The following is a 14,021-nucleotide window of genomic DNA, read 5'->3' on the forward strand; positions in this document are numbered from 1 at the left end:
CATCCCACAACATGATGCTGCCACCACCATGTTTCACAGTGAGGATGGTGTGTTCAGGGTGATGTGCGGTGTTAGTTTTCCGCCACACATAGCGTTTTGCTTTTAGGCCAAAAAGTTTAATTTTGGTCTCATCTAACCAGAGCACCTTCTTGCACACGTTTGCTGTGTCCCCCACATGGCTTCTCGCAAATGGGACTTCTTATGGCTTTCTTTCAACAATGGCTTTCTTCTTGCCACTCTTCCATAAAGGCAAGACTTGTGGAGTGCACAACTAATAGATGTCCTGTGGACAGATTCCCCTACCTGAGCTGTAGATCTCTGTAGCTCCTCCACAGTAACCATGGGCCTCTTGGCTGCTTTTCTGATTAATGCTTTCCTTGCCCAGCCTGTCAGTTTAGGTGGTAGGCCATGTCTTGGTAGGTTTCCATTTTCGGATGATGGAATGAACAGTGCTCCGTGAGATGCTCAAAGCTCTTTCGCCAGAAGTGGGAGCAAATACCTGTATTAGACAGGTATCTGCTCCCCCCTCCCTGAAAGGTGCCAAATGTGACACTGGAGGGGGGGGAGGAGCTGGATAAGCGGAAGTTCCATTTTTGGGTGGAACTCCACTTTTAAAAACGTCAAACAGGGAATAAGAAATCTATGTAAAGCACCAGGAAATGTACGAAAGTGAGAAAAGGAATTCTAACATTAAGATCTGACATACACTGACATACACTTTTCAGCCGAACACCGTTTTCTGCTTATTTAACGAAACTCAGCAAACCATACAAGCAAGATTCATTGAGCAGCACTAAGAAAGTGCTAGATGAGGGGAGCTGTGTCTCAGCATTAACAATGAGAGCTAAATAAAGCAAAGAGGACCTGTCCTGACTTCCAATGATGAAAAAAATAATAATAATTTCTCAGTTGGATGCTGGGATCGACTGCCTTCAAAATCCTTTATTGATTACTGCAGTCCAGCATTAGTGTCAATATTTACACCAAAGCACCTGTCTGACATTACCAAATGTTACTAATTCCATCAAAGATTTATATATTAAAAAAAAAAACGTTGTTTCCTCTTAGAATGTTCATCCTGCAGTGCGTATGAATCAATAGGTATTGATCTGTCTGGTACAAGATCCTTAAAACTGTAGCCTGGATAACATTAATCAAAAGCTCACAGTGACACTTATTCCTTTGTCTTCCTCTATAGCATGGCAAGTCTGTCTGATTACTGATAAAGTACTAAAGGGGATTTTGAGATTTTGCCTGACATGCCTGCACAGTTCTCAATAATTGCAAGGAAAAGGGATTTCAAGTTTTTAAAACCTGTCACCATTGAACAAGAACGCAGTCAGCCAGATACTGCTCCCCCCAAACAACAAATACAATGCACAAGGGTGGGCCAAAACAACAGAAACACAATAGCAATATAGTGTTACAGAAACACAATTACAAACATGGATATGAAGGGGAGTCACATTGGAAGGCATGTCAGAAAATCAGTAGGTGTTAAAATCGGTGTGACACAGCAGGGTGCCGTGTCAATCGGCACTTTACTATGACATGTATACATGTATGTAAACAAGAACAGTGCTTTGAAAATTACATAATAAACATTTAAAGGGGGGAAAAAAACAAAGTCTGTCTCAATTACTTCTTCTTATACACTATCCACTTGTGCATCAAATACCCCACCGGACACTTTATTAGGTACAACTTTCTAGTACCGGGTTGGACCCCCTTTTGCTATCATTTTCATGGTGTATATTCAACAAGGTGTTGGAAACATTCCTTCGAGATTTTGGTCCACATTGAAATGATAGCATCACGCAGTTGCTGCAGATTTGTCGGCTGCACATCCAGAATGTGAGTCTCCCATTCCACCAAATCCCAAAGGTGCTCTATTGGAATGAGATCTGGCGAGTGTGGGAGCCATTGGAGTACAGTGACCTCATTGTCATAGTCAAGAAAGCAGTGGTGAGATGATTTGAGCTTTGTGACATGGTGCATTATCCTGCTGGAAGGAGCCATCAGAAGATGGGTACACTGTAGTCATAAAGGGATGGACATGGTCAGCAACAATACTCAGGTAGGCCGTGGCGTTTAACCACTTCCATACAGGGCAGTTATACACACATCCATACCAGGCCTATTCTGGCACTTCTCTCCTACATGTACAAATCATATTTTTTTTGCTAGAAAATTACACAGAACCCCCAAACATTATATATGTTTTTTTAGCAGACACCCTAGGGAATAAAACGACGGTCATTGAAACATTTTATCTTGCACGCCATTTGCGCAATAATTTTTCAAACGCCTTTTTTTTTTGAAAAAAATTGTTTCATGAATTAAAAAAATAACAAAACAGTAAAGTTAGCCCAATTTTTTTGTAAAATATGAAAGATGATGTTACACCGAGTAAATAGATACCTAACATGTCACGCTTTAAAATTGCGCACATTCATGGAATGGCGCCAAACTTCGGTACATAAAAATCTCCATAGGCGACGCTTTGACATTTTTTACAGGTTACCAGTTTAGATTTACAGAGGAGATCTAGTGCTAGAATTGTTGCTGGCACTCTAACGCACGCGGCGATACCTCACATATGTGGTTTTAACGGCGTTTACATATGTCGGGGGACTTGCGTGTGCGTTCGCTTCTGGGGACAGGGGCGTTAAAAAAAATATTTTTTATTTCTTTTTTTTTTTTACATATTTATTTATTTTTTTACACTTTTTTTTTTATTTTATTTTTTTTATTATCACTTTTATTCCTATTACAAGGAATGTAAACATCCCTTGTAATAGGAATGTGTGTGACAGGTACTCTTTATGGAGAGATGCGGGGTCAATAAGACCCCACATCTCTCCTCCAGGCTGGAAAGCATGAAATCGGTGAAAAAAAATTCACCGATCTCATGCTTACGGTTGCTTAGCAGCCGCAATTGCGGCTTTGTTTACTTACGGGGACCCGGGCGTGACATCATCACATCACGCCCGGGTCCTCCGACGGTCATAGAGATGACTGGTGACCATCTGGTCACCAGTCATCTCTATGCTTCCTGCCAGCGCCGGACGATTCGTTCTCCGGGCCCCCGATGGCACGGGAGAGCCCGGAGAAGCACCGGATGGCGGCGGGAGGGGGGGGATGTCCCCTCCCGCCGCCTGTAAGAACGATCTAGCGGCGGAATCGCCGCTATGATCGTTCTTACGTTGTGCAGAATCGCCGGCAGGAGAAAAGGATATCTGAATGATGCCTCTAGCTGCAGGCATCATTCAGATATCCACCCGGAAAGCCCAGGACGTCACATGACGTCCTCCTGGATCGAGGAGGGGTTCCTGCCGCCGTCATTTCACAATGACGCGGTAAGGAAGTGGTTAAACGATGCTCAATTGGTACTAAGGGGCTCAAAGTGTGCCAAGAAAATATCCCCCATACCATTACACCACCACCAGCCAGAACCGTTGATACAAGGCAGGATGGATCCATGCTTTCATGTTTATGCCAAATTCTGACCCGACCATCTGAATGTCGCAGCTGAAATCGAGACTCATCAGACCAGGCAACGTTTTTACATACTTCGATTGTCCAATTATGGTGAGCCTCAGTTTCCTGTTCTTAACAGACAAGATTAGCTCATATAGCTCAACTGCTTCAGGGTTCCATGTTGTGCGCTGCCCCCTACAAAATAAAGGCTCAGCAGAGAGGTGTCAAATTTGGTGACATATTTTCCCCAGAGTTGGAGCGCACGCAGGTTCCCGGGGGTGGAACAGCAGTGGTTCTTAGGACTAAGTGCATGTCTGGGCACTTTTATATGCAAGTACAATAATAAAATTGAAAAACTTTTTATATTCAAATAAATATTGGTGTGCAATGATGCGCTTTCTTTACCTCTGCATTGGTGAAAGTATAAGGCTAGATTACTGGATCCTGGCGGATCTGACTAATTGGCAGTGGTCCATGGTCTTTACATCAAAAAAGGTGTCCTTTGGCCTATTTTGGCATAGGGTCACATTTCTCTAGCGAGTCTTTATTTTGAAGGGAAGCATGTGGCACTACATACTGATGGTCTTCGTTGCACATTGGAGCACAGTGGCCTGCTTGTCAAGCAGTCAAAGAAGCACCATAAGTCTTTGGGACTGTTTTGCACACATATATGTCTCTTGAATAGATGTGGTCAGGTAAAGAGCGCAGCTCAAATCTGGAGGATAACAGATGTCCCACCAGTGTGCAGAGAGTGGGAACTGGCATCATAACACAAATCCAGAAGTGTAGACATATGCAGGGTAGGATGCCGCTCAAAACCGACCTAGTGTTTCAAATGTGAATATGGCTGTGTGCTGCCTCAGCTAGCGTGTGCCAGGCCCTCCAACACATTTCATCCCATCTACCAGGGCTTGGTCACAGTGGTGTGGAGGATGAGCAGGACAAAAGTTTTTGTGCTTTGTTGGCCGTGAAGGGAAAAAGGAAAACAGGTGTATGTGATAAAAGTAAATGAATCAAGATTCAAGAAGGGAAAAACAAAAAGGAAAGAGGATAAAATATAAATTAATAATTAATGATTTTTTTTTTATTAAAGTAGGATTCCACCTGCAATTTTTTTTTAAGTCAGCAGCTACTAACAGTGTAGCTGCTGACTTTTAATAAGGACACTTACCTGTCCTAGTCGCCCGCGATGTTGGTCCTCCGACAGCGATCGCTGGCGATTGCTCGGTCCTGGCGCCTCCATCCTTACTAAGGGAAACAGGTAGTGAAGCCTTACGGCTTCACTGCCCGTTTCCTACTGCGCATGCGCGACTCGCAGGGCGCTTTGTGAATGGGCGGCTGCCTCCTGGGATACACACAGTTCCCAGAAAGCAGCGCGGCTCATTCACAAGAAGACACGGCGACGTAGGACAAGCCAGAAGATCCACTGGGGTGGAAGAAGAGGCAGAAGAACTACTTCCGCATAGCAACCGCCCTTTCAGAGTATAAAAATGTTTTATTTAGGGCTGTTACTGATTACAATTTTTGTGTTCGATTAATCGACAAATTTCGATTAATTATAAACGCACATACACAGATCCAACTACTTTTTAGCTGATCTCCTTGCATTGCAACTCTGTATTAGTCAGTGGTAAATGTGGTATACACTATATACAATCACCCGACACTAGTTAGTTTCCACAATCCATGACTTAACTTCACAGTTCACACAAATCAGGTTTTAAATTCAAACTGTAGCACTGATGGAAGTAATTTTTTCTTATTAAACTTTAAGAAAAACGTAGAAAGTTAGTTTAACTTTAATTATAAAACGTATCTAGTATATTCACTGTCAGTCACTTTATAGTAGGCATCACTTTAGCCAATCACGCAGACATACCAGAGTGTTTACATTTTCTGGAAGCAAACATGATCGCATTTTATTGACAATATACCCTGAAAATAAAACTGAACTGAACAGTCTTTCGCACGGAACAGAGGTTGCCGATACACAAAGAATTGTCTGCACAAAACTGCTCAGGACAGGAAAACGATGGTTATTTTTTCCCCCTTCCCCTGATGGAGCGTGATGCATCCTCCTGCTCCACAGATGCAAAGGTACCTCAATCCAATGGGGGCAGTTTGCTCGCATCAAGCAGGGTAAGTTTCACTGTCCAGGCTGTCCGGTGACGTCAAGAATTTTGATCGATCAAAAAAATTAAAGATTAATCGAGGAATTAATCTTTAATTTCCCCAGCCCTAGTTATATTTTATTTTAAGATTTGAAGGCATAAAAAATAACAAAAAAAAAAACAACAGGTGGAACGCCACTTTAAGATGATGCAAGTCGATGTGAAAAAAAAAAAAGTAAAATTATTTCATATCACATTATTTATTTGTTTTATTTATTTTTCACATTCACTTACATCTTCTTTCATATACCTTTCTTAACTTTTACTTTATACAGTTATTCTACAATAATAATAATAATTAAAAAAATGGTTTTCGCCTCTCTCCTTTTTTTCCCTTTTTGAATCCATTTACTTTCATTACACACACCTGCCCTTCATGGCCAATGATGCACATAAAAACCTTTGTCCTGCTCATCTTTCCCACCACTGTGACCAAGCCCCGGTGGGTCACATTTGAAGTACCGGGTTGTTTTTCAGTGGCGTCCTACCCTGCACTTGAATAGATGTATTTGATGCATAAGTGGATAGTGTATCAAGAGAAGTAACACAGTGATACAGATTTCGTTTTTCTTTGTTACGTTCACTCTCTGTGTATTTTTCCTAGCGCTGTTCATGCTTGTTATTATACATGTTTGTAAGTGCACTTATGGTTGTAGCACGTATTGAGCAGCTTTGTTGTGGAACTAATTTAGCATATTCACATATTCGTGGCACTCTTAACACGGTTTTACACTTTACCATAACAGTTTTCAAAGCAACATAAGGCATGTAACATAACAAAACTCTGGGGCTCATTAATAATGAAGAATGGCGACTGCTATAACCTCTACGTTACTCCACACCAGGGCCTGTGTTTTTCATCTCATTCATAAAATGTAGTCTACTGGAGGAGAGCTAGTGAAATGACTTTGACAGATTACTTAGGTTGACCAGCTCTCCCCCTATTAATTATATATTTTACTACTCTTCCATTTACAAGAATAGCATGCAACACTATGCTAACTTGTAAAGCACATCAATATGCTTTATAAACGCACATGTTTTCTTTAAAGCAATGGTATGGGGTGTGGACCATTTGCATGTTTTTTTCCAGTATGGTAATTTAGAAAGCAACTATAAGCAAGACAGCCAGGCAGAAATCATTTCCAGGCTACGTCAGAATCGACAGCCTCTATATTCCACTTTTTTGTCAAAGCTTAATTGAACAAGCTGTTAGAAGCCGATTGGCTACCGTGCACAACTGCACCGGATTTTGCACTCTCCAGGTTTAGCAAATCAACCCCATTGTCTTTGATACTGTCCAGATTACTGGCTTGACGCAGGTAAGTAGGTCAGCAGATCCAGCTTCACCGGCCAAATACTTGAGGCTGTTTATGCTAAATGGTAAGCACTGCACCTGGGGGACTAGTAAGTTTAGGTCGCCAATGGTAGCCTACATAGTTATCTCAAAACAGGTTGCCTTCATTATAAATAGGAGGCCAGTCTCAAAAATACAGACAGCAAAGGTCACACATGAATAAACTGCATTAGTAAACATCCAACATACATTTAGGCTGGGTTCACAGCATCCAATTCGTGATAGCAGGAGATTTCGACCGGCTCTCTATGGAGCAGGTTCACATATCTCCGGTGCGTTTAGCAGAAAAACGCTGTACGTCTTTTGGTCCGTTTTAAGGTCCGAATTCAGCCCAAAATTCGAGCAGAAATCGGACCTGAATTGGCGAACCAGCATGCACCGGACCCCTGCTGTGAGCCAAATATGTGAACCGAGCCTTAAAAGGCACAAGTAGACCTTACAGGCTCCCAATTCCATAACTGCTATATGACACCTAAGTGCAGCCTCTTAAATTCACCCAAATCTGAATCATGACCTCTGACCCAATATTAGCAAAAGCTATATGAGAACTTCTCTAGACTAGAATGTGAGTTACTATTTAAAAACTGCTTGTATGAAAGGCCAATGCACTTGTCACATGACGCGATACAAGAAGTGCCTAAATCTGGATCCCTAAGCAATGGAAAACGTAGCATGGTCACTTTTCTGTGCCTTGGAGGCATGACTATCAGATAACGCTTCATATTGTAGAACAGCTCAGCAGCAACCCCTGCTGGCCTCCCTTAACACAACCAGGCATATTTCAGAAAGCAATTCTTGGTTGCAAAATAAACTTACCTTAAGCTTTATCAGAGTGGAGAGGTCCTTTTTTGCAGCCTCAAACACAGCATTGAGATGTCTATTGACACTAAACTCTGGGATAAGTAGATCTTCCTCCGTGTAATGATAGACAACAGAAGGGGTTTCCGTCACTGTCACAGATTTCTTCAGGATAGGCTGCAAGGGTTAAAGATTATAAGATTTAGATTAAGAACTACTGTAATTACAATCAGTACTAAAGTGGACCTCAAAATGGTACTTCAGGCCAAGTATTTTCTTTTAGTTTTTGACAGTGTTAGAAATTCCTCAAGGCTCCTATGGCTGCTTGTGTTCCTGTCGAGGAGATTTTCCTTCACTCCATGACCCAGAGATGTGACAAGAAAACCTCCCAAATGGGATAATAAATGCTACCTATGACAGCTGTCATCAGAACAGATGTCCCCTTTTGAAGACGATTCTGATCTGTTGACAACCATAACATTTTGGATTCCCCTTCAGTTTTCTTCCCGGGGACAAAACTCACGAAAAGGGAGATCTACGTTACACGGACACAGGCAACATAGGAGGTGATAGAAGTGTCCCTTCCATTTGATCCAATGAACTTTCTTTTGGGCCTCCCATTCCCAGGTCTAACCAAAAAAGCTAACCGCTTGGCCGCCTATATTTTATTGGCCGTCAAGAGGCTCATACCGTTGTGTTGGTTGTCTAGTACCCCGCCTCCATGGCCCAGATTTCTCCACCTGGTAGCTGAAATTCGGAGGATGGAATATTTGACGGCCTCTGTTAACGATTCCATACCACAATTTGATAAAGTCTGGGAACCTTGGGATCTCTCGAGATACGGGACCCCTGTGTCGTTGCCCTCACCTTAGTATATGTTTTCCCCTTGTTTGTTTTTTTCTGTTTGTACCTCCAATATATACCCAAGAGTTGTTTGTTTTATATGATCTTGTAGAATCATGCAGATCACTCCTGTGTTCTGCGTCCTTGGACACTATGTATATGTCATTTACTTTCATGTTATTTTTTCTTTGTACAATTTCTTTATCGTCATTGTGTTGAACTTTTCAATACTTTGTACTTTATGATACTGTGATGTTTTACTTGTTTTTATAACCCAATAAAAATACAATTTTGCACAAAAAAAAAAACCTCATAACCCTTCCCAACATTATCTAAAAATTGATGTCAGTCCAAAATAGTTTCTCCTTTTGCTGAAGTGGGATCTTTCAGAAGTTCATATCTCAATTGCATTGCTAAAGTCGAATCATTTTTTTTATTTTGTTTTGTCAGATTGTTATAGCTGAAAGAAGATGAAAAGCAAAACTGCAAAAAGCCCAGAATACTTTTTGTCTTTATAGAGGTGAGCCAATGCATTTCAAGGGTTATACGGGTCCCCCTTCATCAGGGCTATATTTATATGTAGTCCATAAAAATCTCTGGTCTCAAACAATAATACATCAGAGTTCATAAAAACATGGGAATGTTTAAAAAAAAATAATCAAACAAACATTATATACAATGGGAAAAATTTGATAGAAACTTGTCAAGTTTTTACTGCATTGTGTCCTGAGTGTGGAAACATTTTGATTGCTGTCCTGTGGACACCTTTTGAGTCAGAATGTCCTCTGAACAGGAAGGGAGGGCTAAATCTCCTTCATAAAAATAAAAACTTCCCCACTCCATCATAACCTCCAAAAAAATGGCTAGTGTTGGGCTTAAAGGTCTTCCTGTACAGGCTTATAAATATTCTATGGAATGTTTTAGGTGTTCAGTGTAGACTTTCTGAGAAGCATGCTGCAAAGCATACATATTTATATTGAATCAGCCTCAATATATACAGACCCATTATTGCGTTTCTATTTATGCGATTTAAGAACTGAGGCAGACTGCATATCTAGCAATCTTTACAGATCAGAAAAAGTCTGGGGTCCCCAGAGATTTTATACACCATGTGCATAAGGAAAGGCACAGATGTTACAAATGTGACGCTTGAATTCAGTCGTACGTCATCATTCCTCCCCAAAGACCCCTCTGTAAGTTGCCAGCTGGAAATATATATTCATTTTCTTTTCTGAACTAATGCAATTAATCAGTTCTTTGACATCAATATACTGTCAGCAAATTCCTTTTTATTTCATCACACACACTTGAGGGTCTGGGCACAGGAGTATTATTTAAAAGGAAACAATGGCGCACTTCAGGAAGTGCGCCGTGTTAATAAATCATTTCATAAAAGTAATCGTTGAAGTAACTTTTCTACTTGCTTGCTCTTCCATATTTTAATGAGGACATTTATTTTACCGGTTTGAAGATTCTCCCTCTAGTGGCCATAAGCAAGTCAGTATTTTCTATATGCAAATCTGCTGCAAAGATAGAAGGCTATGAATAGGAAAACACTGTCTTCAGTCAGCACAAAACTGACTGATATCCACTGAGAGAAAGAAAGGGTTTGGGGCTCATTCACAAGCGCACAGCGGCCTATGCACAATGCAACAGCAGTTTGTTCAAGCATCTGGAGCAGTGTGCAGGCTGCCCATGTTAGTCAACAAAGACATACAGACCTTATTGACTCACCCATACATCAGAGTTTAACAGACATGCAAGGATGGGTGCACGGCCCTGAACACAAATGGTTAGCTTTAAGGGAAGTGCACCAGTCCACACATGCCTGTCAAACATGGATATGCTGCTGCAGCTCTTGTGTGCTGTACGGGCCTCTGCACCTGTGTGCTACACTACTAGGCAAGGGACAGATCATGTACAGCCAATATGGCTTTCCACATGAGCACACATACAATATCCTATTATTGATTCTACTATATATGATCTAAATAGGATTTTTTTTTACCTTATATCTTATTTACATCGATTTTTCAATAGTTCCAATATATTTGGTAATACTACCTTCCGCTTTTCTTCTTTGTTCTCAACTACAGGGTACCGTGAGATACCTCTCTTTTGCAGTTGTCTTTTCAGGTGTTACTTCTTTGCATACTGTATTTTGTTTTATATACACAGTGCCTTGCGAAAGTATTCGGCCCCCTTGAACTTTGCGACCTTTGCCACATTTCAGGCTTCAAACATAAAGATATAAAACTGTATTTTTTTGTTGAAGAATCAACAACAAGTAGGACACAATCATGAAGTGGAAAGTAATTTATTGGATATTTCAAACTTTTTTAACAAATAAAAAACTGAAAAATTGGGCGTGCAAAATTATTCAGCCATTTTATTCTTTAGGGTGTTAGAATAAAAAATATATATAATGTTTGGGGGTTCTAATTAGATAGAAGGAGATGGCAGTGAAAAAACACATTAGAACTGCTGTTTTTTGCTACTTGTAATGTAATGTAACCTGTAATGCCAATGGCCTAGATTCCTTCTGCAGGCCTCAGCTTCCTTCTGTGAAGGCCGCAAAGCCGCGGCCTCAATTACCGTCCGGCAACTGAGGAAGCGGCTTTGCGGCCTTCTGCACAGTTCAGCTTCCTTCTGTGAAGCCCGCCAAGCCTCGGCCTCAATTAACGGCCGGCAATTGAGGCCGCGGCTTTGTGGTCTACTGCACAGCTCAGCTTCCTTCTGTGAAGGCCGCAAAGCCGCGGCCTCAATTACCAGCGGGCCCACCGCGATCGCGCCGGCCGATAATTGAGGCCGCAGCTTTGCGGCCTTCTGCAGACCTAAGCTTCCCCAGGCGCCAGGTCATTATTTCTTGTCGCAATTGCGACCTGGCGCCCGGATTTTGTCGAGGCATGGGTTTAATGACACTTTAACAACCAATCCTGACAACACTGCAATACATCGGCAGGTGAGCACTGGGTGTGGATCGGGTTAGAGGAGATCAACTCTTGCTCTTCTTTGGTCATATGTGAGCAGCACTGGAGGGAAGTATTTTTACCAGCAAGAATGTGAACATAACGTTATGTTAAGATTTCAGTAGAGGTGCACTTTGTCATCTTTTTCCATAAGACCATTTTTCTCAACAAAAGATGTGTTTCAGGAAAAGCAGGTTAGGGCTTGCCTTTCTGAAGAATGTGATTATTCCAATCTACATGTATATTGACAAGACTCTTCTGTACCCCAATTTACACAGTGCTGGCAGCATCACAGCTCCTGATACCATGTGTCCATCTTACAAGTCCAAACTCGACTTTTACATACCTTATTCACTGGGCTGGGAGGAAAGTCATCAGGCGTAAGGCTGACTCTAGCTCTCTCGTATGCCATGTCCATGTCAGAATTAGCTGCTTTGGGGCTCTCTGGAAATTTGGAAATACAGATGTAAAGTACAGGGTAAGACACATAACTACTTAAATTTAGAGTTACTTATAGCAGGGGTTCTAAACCCTGTCCTCGGGGCCATGTTTTGGGATAAAATATCTGTTCAAAATACCAAGCCATTGATTCTGATTTAAAGCACCTGTGGAAGATAAAGAAAAACTTGCAAACATGGCCTGTTGGGGGTACTTAAGGACAGGGTTGAGAACCACTGACTTGTAGGATAATTATTTTAGTACCAAGCTAATCCATCTCTTACTGCATCCAGGTTGAACACTGTTTAAAGATCACGTTTAGTCCATCCCAAAAACCACTAAAGAAAGAACAAGAACATATGCACACTCACATATAAAAAAAAAAGCTTAACAAAAATATACCAATTTAACAAGCCACCCTCCCCTCAATTATAATAAAAAGAGACAATTGTCTAAAAATTCTCTCGGGAAAGGAATCAGCGATACCATGGGGGTTATCCAGGAGGGATATACACGTTTTTCAAACCTCCACCCCCTAGATTCATGCTAAACTAGACACCCATATTATACAAAACTACTTGGCAGATATGTGGACACCAAGAATATTTAACATTCCCCATTTATAGGGCTTAAAAACGCAATGAACACCTGGGACCATGTAACAACCCATAGTAGAAAGTCTGGCACATTTGCCCCTTGTCACTGCAAGAAAGATTGTTTAAAAGAAAAAATGTTGTTATTCTGAATAAATCCCTGTGTGTGTTTATGTGAAAAGTGAATTTAATAAGAATGGTTGCATAATTATCAACCAGCTGCTGCACCAGAGCTCTAATGAAGAAAACAGCAGGGTCTGCAAACCTTTAGACAGGATTTCCTATTGGGAGTTTATCACTAAAAAATACATTTTTGTTGCAAGGGTATGCCCGATATCGGACTTGTATCTAAGGGTTAATAGCCAAAGTTTCCCATTGCTTTCAATGGGAAGGAGTGGTAAACACCCCGCTTCAAAGATGCAGCTAGCAGGACTTTTGGAGCAGTCCTGATAGCGCACCGCTCCAATGTGAAAGCCCTCTGACTTTCACACTGGAGAAACAGCAGCCGCTGTTTCAGGTCGGTTTGCAGGCGCTATTTTTAGCGCAATAGCGCCTGCAAACCTCCCCAGTGTGAAAGAGGTCTTAGTGTAGACTTCTGGGGAAATCAGTAAGCAAATCACACAAACAGGAAATGTTTCTGGGGGGGGGGGGGCATTCTGTGTACAGAACACCTCCAGGTAGCAATATTTGATTTTACAGAAAATTACAGCTGCAGATTGAACAGGAAAGGTAATTTTAATAACATTCAATTACAATATGACTTGCGTCGCAATTGTACATGCTATATTGTTTTTATTATTTGCCATTTCTTTTAAAATAGATGCACCTTGTATGTTATCTTTTAAACTGGGAAAAATTGGCACACTGTATTTATAAGGAAAATATTTCCTCTCAATATGCAGTTATGATTGTACTGCAATCATTCAACAGCAAAGCCAATCATAAAAACAAGCACCTGTTTCGCTTTATTGAGGATTCAACAAATAGCATGATACCCCCCAGAAGATATGCAATCAAGATCTTTCCACATACAACATCGACAACATGTTTTTTTCAATCAGGCACTTTCTCAAAATGGAAAACAGGAAATGTGGCAATTCTATTTATTGTTTTGAAGTTTATTATACAGTATAGATTTTTGGGGGTAACAGCATCAAACACTACGTTATATGTGATGGTACTGTGTGTGTGTAACCCATTACCTGCCCGCTTCTGGTAACAATCTTCTCTGCTGCATCTACTTCAGAACCATTGGAAATTGCCCTGAGCGTCTTTCTTCCACCACTGTGAAGATTTAGAGCAGCCTCTACTACTGAGAAAAGTTGTGCTCTCTCCGCCATTAACCACTTAAGGACCGGACCAATATGCTGCT

At 41.2% G+C, this 14,021-nt stretch overlaps 1 protein-coding gene across 2 annotated transcripts in view; it reads right to left on the reverse strand.

Annotated features, from left to right (window-relative positions):
* The window catches only part of PNPLA7 (patatin like phospholipase domain containing 7), a 413,102-nt gene that overhangs the window by 272,542 nt on the left and 126,539 nt on the right, over nucleotides 1–14,021 (reverse strand). For both annotated transcript variants that reach the window (XM_040324512.1, XM_040324513.1), the window contains 2 exons: nucleotides 11,965–12,062; nucleotides 7,825–7,983 (listed from right to left, as the gene is read on the reverse strand). In XM_040324512.1, the coding sequence (XP_040180446.1) occupies nucleotides 7,825–7,983; nucleotides 11,965–12,062 (257 nt within the window). The remainder of the gene's footprint in view (nucleotides 1–7,824; nucleotides 7,984–11,964; nucleotides 12,063–14,021) is intronic.

The sequence above is a fragment of the Rana temporaria genome, chromosome 9 (assembly GCF_905171775.1).
Source record: "Rana temporaria chromosome 9, aRanTem1.1, whole genome shotgun sequence".
Taxonomy (NCBI): domain Eukaryota; kingdom Metazoa; phylum Chordata; class Amphibia; order Anura; family Ranidae; genus Rana; species Rana temporaria.